Genomic DNA, 12,637 nt, shown 5'->3' on the forward strand with positions numbered 1-12,637 from the left:
GGTGGTAAAGCAAATTGTGAGGAGTACACAAAAAATCAACAAAGGGATATAGACAGGCTAAGTGTGGGCAAAAATTTGGGGTTTAATATGGAAAAATGTGAGGTTATCTACTAAGGCAGAAAAAATAGAAAAGCAAATTATAATTTAAATGGAGAAAAATTGCAAAGTGCTGCAGTACAGAGGGACCTGGGGGTACTTGTGCATGAAACACAAAAAGTTAGTATACAGGTACAGCAAGTGATCAGGAAGTCAATGGAATGTTGGCCTTTATTACAAGGGGGGGATAGAGTATAAATGCAGAGCAATCCTGCTACAACTGTACAGGGTATTGGTAAGGCCACACCTAGATCCTGCGTGTAGTTTTGGTCTCCGTATTTAAGGAAGGATATACTTGCTTTTGGAGGCAGTTCAGAGAAGGTTCACTAAGTTGATTCCAGAGATGAGGGGGTTGACTTATGAGGAAAGGTTGAGGAGGTTGGGCCTATACTCACTGGAATTCAGAAGAATGAGAGGTGATCTTATCGAAACATATAAGATTATGAGGGGGCTTGACAAGGTGGATGCAGAGAGGATGATTCCACTGATGGCGGAGACTAGAACTCGAGGGCATAATCTTAGAATAAGGGGCTGCCCATTTAAAACAGAGATGAGGAGAAATTTCTTCTCTCTGAGGGTTGTAAATCTGTGGAATTTGCTGACTCAGAGAGCTGTGGAAGCTGGGACATTGAATAAATTTAAGACAGAAATAGACAGTTTCTTAAACGACAAGGGGATAAGGTGTTATCGGGAGTGGGCAGGGAAGTGGAGCTGAGTCCATGATCGAATCAGACATGATCATTTTGAATGGTGGAGCAGGCTCGAGGGGACAAATGGCCGACTCGTTCTCCTATTTCTTATGTTCTTATCGCTCACTCCCACCCTCTCCCCATATCCCTCAATCCCACCGTTATATCTTGTCCTTGTCGCCAACAGCTCACCTGTGGCGACTGATGGACCCTGCGGGGAAGGAGACGTTTACCGACTGTGACCCTGAGGCTCTCGCTGCCCTCCCAGATCATCTGGTACGGAACCTCGCTCAGTCCCAGCTCGTGATGGTGTTAGAGTGTGTGTAATAGTGAGCGAGTATAGGAGTGGGCCCAGTGTGTGTAATAGTGAGCGAGTACAGGAGTGGGCCCAGTGTGTGTAATAGTGAGAGGGTTTAGGAGTGGGCCCAGTGTGTAATAGAGAGGGTATAGGAGTGGGCCCAGTGTGTAATAGTGAGAGGGTATAGGAGTGGGCCCAGTGTGTGTAATAGTGAGAGGGTATAGGAGTGGGCCCAGTGTGTAATAGGGAGGGTATAGGAGTGGGCCCAGTGTGTAATAGTGAGAGGGTATAGGAGTGGGCCCAGTGTGTGTAATAGTGAGAGGGAATAGGAGTGGGCCCAGTGTGTGTAATAGTGAGAGGGTATAGGAGTGGGCCCAGTGTGTGTAATAGTGAGAGGGTATCGGAGTGGGCCCAGTGTGTGTAATAGTGAGAGGGTATAGGAGTGGGCCCAGTGTGTGTAATAGTGAGAGGGTATCGGAGTGGGCCCAGTGTGTGTAATAGTGAGAGGGTATAGGAGTGGGCCCAGTGTGTGTAATAGAGAGGGTATAGGAGTGGGCCCAGTGTGTGTAATAGTGAGAGGGTATCGGAGTGGGCCCAGTGTGTAATAGTGAGAGGGTATAGGAGTGGGCCCAGTGTGTAATAGTGAGAGGGTATAGGAGTGGGCCCAGTGTGTGTAATAGTGAGAGGGTATAGGAGTGGGCCCAGTGTGTAATAGTGAGAGGGTATAGGAGTGGGCCCAGTGTGTAATAGTGAGAGGGTATAGGAGTGGGCCCAGTGTGTAATAGTGAGAGGGTATAGGAGTGGGCCCAGTGTGTAATAGAGAGGGTATAGGAGTGGGCCCAGTGTGTAATAGTGAGAGGGTATAGGAGTGGGCTCAGTGTGTGTAATAGTGAGAGGGTATAGGAGTGGGCCCAGTGTGTAATAGTGAGAGGGTATAGGAGTGGGCCCAGTGTGTGTAATAGTGAGAGGGTATAGGAGTGGGCCCAGTGTGTGTAATAGTGAGAGGGTATAGGAGTGGGCCCAGTGTGTAATAGTGAGAGGGTATAGGAGTGGGCCCAGTGTGTGTAATAGTGAGAGGGTATAGGAGTGGGCCCAGTGTGTGTAATAGAGAGGGTATAGGAGTGGGCCCAGTGTGTAATAGTGAGAGGGTATAGGAGTGGGCCCAGTGTGTGTAATAGTGAGAGGGTATAGGAGTGGGCCCAGTGTGTAATAGTGAGAGGGTATAGGAGTGGGCCCAGTGTGTAATAGTGAGAGTACAGCACGGGTGTGCAGTAATGAGCATGCACTTGAGGCGCTCGTGTTTGTGATCGAGAGCGGGGGCGTGTGGGCGGAGCGAGCGAGTGTACAGGAGAAAACCCCGTGGTGTGTGATTGGGAGAGTACGTGGGGAGCTGCTGGGCAATGTGCGCACTGATGATGTGGTCCACGGCTGCTCTCTCTCTCTCCAGACCCTCTGTGGGGAGCTGACCCGCCTCGCCTCACTCCTCACCAACCTGCGCTTCTCCTCGCTGCACGTCAGACTGGGAATCCTCCCACAGCTGGCATCGACCTTCTCCCTGTACTGTGAGTATGCCCCCTCCCCCCTCACCACATGCTGCCTTCCCCCCCACCCCCCCCACCCCCTCACCACACCCTGTCTCTCTCTCTCTCTCTCTCTCTCTTCCCCCCCCCCCACCCCCTCACCACACCCTGTCTCTCTCTCTCTCTCTCTCTCTCTCTCTCTCTCTCTCTCTCTTTCTCCCACCCCCCCACCCCCTCACCACACCCTGTCTGTCTGTCTCTCTCTCTCTCTCTCTCTCTCTCTCTCTCTCTTTCTCTCCCCCCTCCCCCCTCACCACACCCTGTCTCTCTCTCTCTCTCTCTCTCTCTCTTTCTCTCCCCCCTCCCCCCTCACCACACCCTGTCTCTCTCTCTCTCTCTCTCTCTCTTTCTCTCCCCCCCCCCCTCACCACACCCTGTCTCTTTCCCCCCCCCCCCCCCACCCCCTCACCACACCCTGTCTCTCTCTCTCTCTCTCTCTCTCTCTCTCTCTCTCTCTCTCTCTCTCTCTTTCTCTCCCCCCTCCCCCCTCACCACACCCTGTACCTTCATTCCCCTCTGATTCACAACACTCAGAAGAAATTCCTCCTCATCTCTGTCTTAAGGTTGAGGAGGTTGGGCCTCTACTCAATGGAATTCAGAAGAATGAGAGGTGATCTTATTGAAACGTATAAAATTATGAGGGGGCTTGACGAGGTGGATGCAGAGAGGATGTTTCCACTGATAGGGGAGACTAGAACTAGAGGGCATAATCTTAGAATAAGGGGCCACCCATTTAAAACTGAGATGAGGAGAAATTTCTTCTTTCGGGAGGTGGGGGGGGGGGGTTGTAAATCTGTGGAATTCACTGCCTCAGAGAGCTGTGGAAGCCGGGACATTGAATAAATTTAAGACAGAAATAGACAGTTTCTTAAACGATAAGGGGTAATGGGGATGTGAGCTGAGTCATGATCGGATCAGCCATGATATTGAATGGCGGAGCAGGCTCGAGGGGCCGTATGGCCAACTCCTGCTCCCATTTCTTATGCTGTTAAATGGTCGACCCCTTATTCTGAGACTTTGATCACCAGGTCTAAACTTCTTCACTCAGGGTTTGTAAATCTTTGGAATTTTTTTTATCCCAGACGGCTGTGGATGCCCGGTTGTTGAGTTTATTCAAGACAGTTTATTCAAGACAGTTATCGATAGATTTCTGGATATTAAGGATGGGGATTGTGCAGGGAAGAGGAGTTGAGGTAGAAGATCAGCCATGATCTTATTGGATGGCGAAGCAGGCCTACACCTGCTCCTAATTCTGATGTTGTGAGCTGTGAGCTGTGACGGATCGTTCTAATTCTCTGAACCCTCCGTCAGCCTTGTGTAAAAACCCTTCTGTCCTCCAGATGCTGCAGCCTCAGGAGATGGCGGGAGTCACGGATCCCTCCCAGAGGTCAGCCCTTACAGAGACTTCATCGACGCCAACATTCCTGTTCTTTCCCAGAATCCCTCGCTCTTCTGGCAACAGGCCCTCAACCAGCCCGACTCCTCGCCTGTCTGCCGGCAGGCCCAGGGGCTGCTGGGTAAGGACGGCACGTTCCCCCTCCCGTCAGAGAAGGTGCCGGAAGATTTCCGCCTCGTCGAGTGGACCAACAAGCCGCAGGTTGTCAGCGGGACTGAGGGGTAAATGACCTTCTGTTTCTGTCTCGGTGGGGGGCCTCGGGTGGAGTACTGTGTCCAATTCTGGGCACCACACTTTAGGAAGGATGTCAAGGCCTCGGAGATTGACCAGAATGGTACCAGGTGTGAGGGACTTCAGTGGTGTGGAGAGATAAGCTGGAATTGTTCTTCGAGCAAAGAGCATTAAGGGGAGATTCAATGGAGGTGTTCAAAACCGTGAGGGATTTTGATCGAGTAAATAGGGAGAAGCTGTTTCTACTGACAGAAATACTTGCATTTATATAGCACCTTTCACGACCTTAGGACGTCCCAAAGCGCTTTACAGCCAATTAAGTACTTTTTTTTGGAGTGTTGTAATGTAGGGAAATGCGGCAGCCAATTTGGGCAAAGCAAGATCCCGCAAGCAGCAGTGTGATAACGACCAGATCACCTGTTTTTGGAAATTGAGGGATAAATATTGGCCCCAGGACACTGGGGAGAACTCACCTGCTCTTCTTCCAGTCGTGATCGTGGGATCTTTTGCATCCACCTGAGACTGAGCCTCTGTTTTAACATCGCATCTGAAAGACGACACCTCCAACAGTGCAGCACTCCTTCAGTACGGGCATCGGGAGTGTCGGCCCTGGATTATGGGGCTCGAATCTCTGGAGTGGGGGCTCGAACCCACAACCTTCTGACCCAGAGAGAGGGAGACTGACTGAGCCACGGCTGACGCATGTCAGGGTGGGGAGGGTAATGGTGGCAGTGGGCTGATTACTACTACTACAACAACAACTTGTATTTATATAGCACCTTTTAACGTCGTGAAACATCCCAAGGTGCTTCACAGGATTATTATGTGATAACAATTTGACACCGAGCCATATAAGTTGAAATTAGGGCTGTTGACCAAAAGCTGGGTCAAGGAGAGTCTTGAAGTAGGAACGAGGTGGAGAGGTTTAGGGAGGGAGTTCCAGAGCTCGGGGCCCAGGCAGCTGAAGGGCTGGACACCGATGGTGGAGCAATTATAATCAGGGATGGTCAAAAGTGCAGAATTAGAGGAAAGCAGACATCTCGGGGGTGTGGGGAGGGGGGCGGGGGGGGGGGGGGGGGAGGGGGAGGTGGTGGTTGGGGAGCTGGAGGAGATTAGAGATAGGGAGGGCGAGGCAATGGAGGGATTTGAAAACGAGGATGAGAATTTTGAAATCGAGGCGTTCCTTAACCAGGAGCCAGTGTAGGTCAGCGAGCACAGAGGTGATGGGCGAGCAGGACTTGGTGCGAGTTAGGATACAGTCCGCCGAGTTTTGGATGATCTCAAGTTTACGTAGGGTAGAATGTGGGAGGCCAGCCAGGAGTGAGTTAGAATAGTCAAGTCTAGAGGTAACAAAGGCACGGATGAGGGTTTCAGCAGCGGATGAGCTGAGGCAGGGACAGAGACGGACGATGTTACGGAGGTGGAAATAGGCAGTCTTACAGGGGAGAAGAGTCCAAGATCTTGCCTTGTCTTTGCTCGCTGACCTTCCTTGTTCCTTCCTTTTCCTCAGCAAGGTGATGACAACTCTGACGGTGCCGCTGTGTGTGAGTATCTCGCCCGCTGGGCGGACGGCGGTCGTGGGCACCAGCGAGGGCTCCCTGCACATCCTGGACCTGGACAGTGGGCAGGTGGGTCTCCAGAAAACCCCCCTTGACGATGTCGGAGAGACACCCAACTCGTACAGATCCAATCCAATTCACTTCAGAGTGAAAATACCCGACTTAGTGAGGGCTCACTGTCCCAGCCAGCATGGGTTACTGAGCCCCACACACGGGGCAGCAAGAGCCCAGATTTCATTCTCCCACCCCACCCCACCCCATATATGCTGAGTTATCATCGTCATAGGTAGTCCCTCGAAGTCGAAGACTTGCTTCCACTCTAAAAGTGAGTTCTCAGGTGACTGTACAGTCCAATACGAGAATTACAGTCTCTGTCACAAGTGGCACAGGCAGACATTGAAGGAAAGGGTAGGTGGGAGCCTGGTTTGCCGCACGCTCCTTCCGCTGCCTGTGCTTGATTTCTGCATGCTCTCGGCGATGAGACTCGAGGTGCTCAGCATGCTCCCGGATGCACTTCCTCCACTTAGGGCGGTCTTTGGCCATATCCCAGCTGGCGACGAGGGGGGCCAGCAATTGGTACTGAGCCTCACACAGGGCAGGAAGCGCTCAATGCAAATTGCCTTTAATTGGATACATTTCTCTTACTCACTCCATGTGACACTCCATAAAATTCTACATTGGATGTACGGCACAGAAACAGGCCAGTCGGCTCAACCAGTCCATTCCGGTGTTTATGTTTCACTCGAGTCTCCTTCCGTCTTTCCTCATCTAACACTATCAGCATAACCCTCTATTCCCTTCTCCCTCATGTTTGTCTAGCCTTCCCTTAAATGTATCTATAGTATTTGTTTCAACCACTCCCTGTGATAGCGAGTTCCACACTCTCAGCACTCTCTGGGTAAAGGAGTTTCTTCTGAATTCTCTATTGGATTTCTTGGTGACTATCTTATATTGATGGCCTCTAGTTATGCTCTTCCCCACAAGTGGAAACATTCTCTCTCTATTCACTCTATCAAAACCTTTCATAATTTTAAAGACTTCTATCAGGTCACCCCTCAGTCGTCTTTTTTTCAAGAAAAAGAGATTTGGCCTGTTCATCCTTTCCGGATATGTATACCCTCGCATTTCTGGTATCATCCTTGTAAATCTCTCTGCACCCTCTCCAGCGCCTCTATATCCTTTTTATAATATGGTGACCAGAACTTGTGTGTGTGGTCTAACCAAGTTTTCGACACAAGTTTAGCATTACATCCCTACTTTTCAATTCTGTCCCTCTAGAAATAAACCCTAGTGCTTGGTTTGTTTTTTATGGCCTTGTTAACCTGTGTCACAACTTTTAGTGATTTGCGTATTTATATTCTGAGATCCCTTTGTTCCTCTACCCACCTAGACTCTCACCCTCCAAGTAATAAGTGACCTCTCTATTCTTCCTACCAAAATGTAATACCTCACATTTATCTGTGTTGAACTCCATATGTAGTTGCTAACTAACTCCTGCAGCCCCATAACCCACCCCCAAGATATCTGCGCTTCTCCAATTCTGGCCTCTTGTGCATCCATGATTTTAATTGCTCCACCATCGGTGGCTGTGCCTTCAGCTGCCTGGGCCCTAAGTTCTGGAACTCCCTCCCTGAACCTCGCTGCCTCTCGACCTCTCTTTCCTCCTTTGTAGTGTCAGCTGTGGCTCAGTGGGTAGTGCTCTCGCCTCTGACTCAGAGAGGTTGTGGGCTCAAGTCCAACTTGACCACCTGAATGGGCTGACACTCCAATGCAGCGATGAGGGAGCGCTGCACTGTAGGAGGAGCTGTCTTTCGGATGAGACGGTAAACCAAGGCCACGTCTGCTCTCTATGTAAAAGATCCCATGGCACTATTTCGTAGAAGAGCAGGAAAGTTCTCCCTGGTGTCCTGGCCACTATTTATCCCTCAATCAACATAACAAAAAACAGATTATCTGGTCATTATCATATTGCTGTTTGTGGGATCTTGCTGTGCGTAAATTGGCTGCCGCGTTTCTCACATTACAATGGCGACTACACTCCCAAAAAAAAAGTATTTCATTGGTTGTAAAGCACTTTGAGATGTCCGGTGGTTGTGAAAGCCGCTATATAAATCTTTTTAAAGATGCTCCTTAAAACCTATGATCAAACTTTTGGTCATATATCCTAATATCTCCTTATGTGGCTTGGTGTCCAATTTTGTTTGATTATGCTCCTGTGAAGCATATTGGAATGTTTTACTACGTTAAAGGCGCTATATAAATGCAAGTTGTTATGAGTTAATATACAATACCATATAAGAACGTAATTGGCTTATCCCTTATCAATTACTTTAGTTTTCCTTGATTTAACAAGCTCTTTCTCCGTTGAGCTTACAATATAACTCCTTTAGTTTGTTACCTTATCGGTAGTTTCACTCTTGTTGCATGTTCAACCAAGCGAAACCTTTCATTACAAGTCTGTCTCTCTTTCCTGTATCATTCGTACCAATTAAACCAAACCAAAGGATGATGTGTGGCCAGATATTTTCCATTGTGGAACTGACTGTTTCCCCATGCTGCTACCAAATAGAGACTTGCAGCACAGGAGGCCATTCGGCCCATCGTGTCTGTGCTGGTCCTTTGAACGAGTAGTTGTGTTTAGTCCCACTTTCTCGTTTTTTGTCTGTAACTCTGAAAGTTTCTCATCCTCAGGAACCATCCAACTCCCTTCAAATTATTAATGGAATCAGCTTCTACCCCTTTTCAGGTCGAGCGTTCCAGATCCCCACAATTCTGAGTGAAACATTTCTCCACATCTCCCTTCTCGATCTTTTCCCAATGATTTTAAATCTGTGGCCTCTGGTTCTTGACCCACTCAACAGAGGGAATTGCTTTTCTCCTCCTACTCTGAAACCGCTCATCACCTCAAAGCTCGATTAGGTCACTTCTTAACTTTCTTTCAAGGAGAACAGTCCGAACTTGTCCAACCTCTCCTCATAACTGGAGCCCTTCATCCCTGGAAACGTCGTGGTAACCCTCCTCTGTACCTTTTCTAAGGTTTTTACATCTTTCCTGAAGTGTGGTGACCCGAATAGTCCACAATACTCCAGCTGAGGCTTCACCAGCGATTTATAAAGTTTTAGCATGATCTCTTTCCATTTATATTCTATGCCTCTATTTATAAACCCAAGTAGCCCATGTGTTTTTTAAACTAACTTATTAACCAGTCCTGCCACCTTTTAAGGATTTGTGAATATGGACACCAAGGTGTCTCTGCTCATCTACACTTTTTTCAAAATGATTCCACTTATTGTATACTGTCTTTCCGTATTGGTCCTTCCCAAAGTGCATCACTTCACACTTCTCCGCATTGAACTCCATCTGCCCTGCTCCTGACCATTTCACCATCCTGTCTGTCATCCTGATGTCGACAACTATCCCCATCACGATCTACTATGTTCGCAAGTTTTGTATCATCTGCAAACTTTACAATGCTGCTCCCTACACCTGAGTCCAGGTGGATTATAAATGATTCAGAGTGCAGTGACAGATTTTTTAGCACTTGATCCTGAGACTGGCCGTTGCTGCAGGGTCAGCCCTGGTCGAATAGCCCAGTGCTACTTTACAACGACTTGTCCTTCCCTGTTCAACAGGCAACGGCTAAAGATTAACATTACCACGCCATGTGCACATGTAAATGGCAACTTAATTTCAATATAGATCAGTGAGGTGGTGCATTTTGATAGAAAGAAGTAGGAGGCCATGTATTCCTTGGGAAAGAACTTTAAATGGGCTAGAGGAGCAAAGGCATCTAGAGGTACAGTTTCACAAATCACTACATGTTGCGATGCAGATTAATAAGGCCATAAAAAGCAAACAAAGTACTAGGGTTCATTTCTAGAGCCACAGAATTGAAAAGCAGGGAAGTAATAAGTTTGTATCATCCCTTCGTTACACCACACAAGAACATAAGAAATAGGAGCAGGAGTTGGCCATTTGGCCCCTCGAGCCTGCTCTGTCATTCAATGAGATCATGGCTGATCTGATCATGGACTTAGCTCCACTTCTCTGCCTGTTCCCCATAACCCTTTACTCCCTTATTGCTCAAAAATCTGTCTAGCTACGCCTTAAATATATTCAATGACCCAGCCTCCACAGCTCTCTGGGGCAGAGAATTACAAAGATTTACGACTCTGAGAAGAAATTTCTCCTCATCTCAGTTTTAAATGGGCGGCCCCTTATTCTGAGACTATGTCCCCCAGTTTTAGTTTCCCCTGTGTGGAAATATCCTCTTTGCATCCATCTTGTCGAGCAACCTCATCTTGTATGATTCTTCTGAACTCCAATGAGTATAGGCCCAACCTACTCAACCTATCTTCATAAGTCAACCCCCTCATCTCCAGAATCAACCTAGTGAATCTTCTCTGAACAGCCTCCAATGCAAGTATATCCTTAAATACGGAGACCAAAACTGTACGCAGTACTCCAGGTGTGGCCTTACCAATACCCTGTACAGTTGTAGCAGGATTTCTTTGCTTTTATGCTCTATCCTCCTTACAATAAAGGCTAACATTCTAGTTGCCTTCCTGATCACTTGCTGTACCTGCATACTAACGGTTTGTATTTCATGTACAAAGACCCCCAGGTCCCTCTCTACTGCAGCATTTTGCAATTTTTCTCCATTTAAATTATAATTTGCTTTTCTATTTTTTCTGCCAAAGTGAATACCCTCACATTTTCCCACATTATATCCCATCTGCCAAATTTTTGCTCACTCACTTAGCCTGTCTATATCCTTTTGCAGTTTTTTTTTGTGTCCTCCTCACAATTTGCTTTCCCACCCATCTTTTTGTATCATCAGCAAACTTGGTTACATGACACTCAGTCCCTTCATCCAAGTCGTTAATATAGATTGAGGCCCCAGCACCGATCCCTGCGGCACCCCACTAGTTACTGTTTGCCAACCGGAAAATGACCCATTTATCCCCACTCTCTCTTTTCCGTTAGTTAGCCAATCCTCTATCCAGCTAATATATTACCCCCAACCCCGTGAGCTTTTATCTTGTGCAGTAACATTTTATGTGGCACCTTATCAAATGCCTTCTGGAAATCCAAATACACCACATCCACTGGTTCCCCTTATCCACCCTGCTCGTCACATCCTCAAAGAACTCCAGCAAATTTGTAATAGCATGATTTCCCTTTCACAAAACCATGCTGACTTTGCTTGATTGAATCATGCTTTTCTAAATGTCCTGCTACTGTTTCCTTAACAATGGACTTCAGCATTATCCTAAACACAGATGTTAGTCTAACTGGTCTATAGTTTCCTGCTTTTTGTCTGCCTCCTTTTTTTAATAGGGGCATTGCATTTGCAGTTTCCAATCCGCTGGGATCGCCCCAGAATCCAGGGAATTTTGATAGATCACAACCAGTGCATCCAATATCTCTGCAGCCACTTCTCTTAAAAGATCCTCGGATGTAAGCCATCAGGTCCAGGGGACTTGTCCGCCTTTAGTCCCATTATTTTACCGAGTACTACTACTTTAGTGATAGTGATTGTATTAAGTTCCTTTCTCCCTATAGCCCTTGATTATCCACTATTGGGATGCTTTTAGTGTCTTCTACTGTGAAGACCGATACAACATATTTGTTCAACATCTCTGCCATTTCCCTGTTCTCCATTATTAATTTCCCAGTCTCATCCTCCAGGGGACCAACATTTACTTTAGCCTCTCTTCCTTTTTATGTACCTGTAGAAACTCTTACTATTTGTTTTTATATTTCGTGTTAGTTTACTTTCATAATCTATCTTCCCTCTCTTAATCATTTTTTTAGTCGTTCTTTGCTGGCTTTTAAAAGTTTCCCAATCCTCTCGCCTCCCATTAGTCTTGGCCACATTGTATGCCCTCCTTCTCAATTTGATACCATCCCTTATTTCCTTAGTTAGCCACGGATTGTTAGCCCTTCTCTTACAGTCTTTCCTTCTCATTGGGATATATTTTTGTTGCGAGTTATGAAATATCTCCTTAAATGTCTGTCACTGCTCATCAACCGTGCCATACTTTAATATAGTACTTGGAGTACTGTGCACAGTTTTGGTCTCCATATTATAAAAAAGGATATAGAGGCACTGGAGAAGGTGCAAAAAAGGTTCACAAGGGTGATACCAGAACTGAGAGGTTACAACTATCAGAACAGACTGAACAGGTTGGGGCTCTTTTCTCTAGAGAAGAGAAAGCTACCAAGTGACCTGATGGAGGTCTTTAAGTTTATGAAAAAGTTCTATAGGATAGACGTAGAGAAGATGTTTCCACTTGTGTGTGGTGTCCAAAACTAGGGGCCATAAATATAAGCTAGCCATTAATAAATCCAGTAGAGAATTCAGGAGAATTCTTTACACAGTGTGGTGAGATTGTGAAACTCTGGAGTAGGTTTTAAAAATTTGTTCAGGGGATGTGGGCCTCGCTGGCAAGACCAGCATTTATTGCCCATCCCTAATTGCCCTTGAGAATCACCACCTTGAACCGCTGCAGTCCATGTGTTGATGGTAGTTCCACAGTGCTATTAAGGAGAGAGCTCCAGGATTTTGACCGAGCGACAATGAAGGAACGGCGATATACTTCCAAGTCAGGATGGTGTGTAACTTGGAGGGGAACTTGCAGGTGGTGGTGTTCCCATGCACCTGCTGCCCTTGTCCTTCTAGGTGGTAGAGGTCGTGGGTTTGGGAGGTGCTGCCCAAGAAGCCTTGGCGTGTTGCTGCAGTGCATCTTAAGATGGTAAACACTGCAGCCACGGTGTGCCGGTGG

At 47.3% G+C, this 12,637-nt stretch overlaps 1 protein-coding gene across 1 annotated transcript in view; it reads left to right on the forward strand.

Moving 5' to 3' along the window:
• LOC139274153 (telomerase protein component 1-like) overlaps positions 1 to 12,637 on the forward strand; it is a 56,277-nt gene that overhangs the window by 5,142 nt on the left and 38,498 nt on the right. Inside the window, exons 2-5 of the mRNA XM_070891193.1 lie at positions 973 to 1,061; positions 2,531 to 2,645; positions 4,004 to 4,280; positions 5,801 to 5,918. Coding sequence (XP_070747294.1) covers positions 973 to 1,061; positions 2,531 to 2,645; positions 4,004 to 4,280; positions 5,801 to 5,918 — 599 coding nt within the window. The remainder of the gene's footprint in view (positions 1 to 972; positions 1,062 to 2,530; positions 2,646 to 4,003; positions 4,281 to 5,800; positions 5,919 to 12,637) is intronic.

The sequence above is a fragment of the Pristiophorus japonicus genome, chromosome 9 (assembly GCF_044704955.1).
Source record: "Pristiophorus japonicus isolate sPriJap1 chromosome 9, sPriJap1.hap1, whole genome shotgun sequence".
Lineage (NCBI taxonomy): Eukaryota > Metazoa > Chordata > Chondrichthyes > Pristiophoridae > Pristiophorus > Pristiophorus japonicus.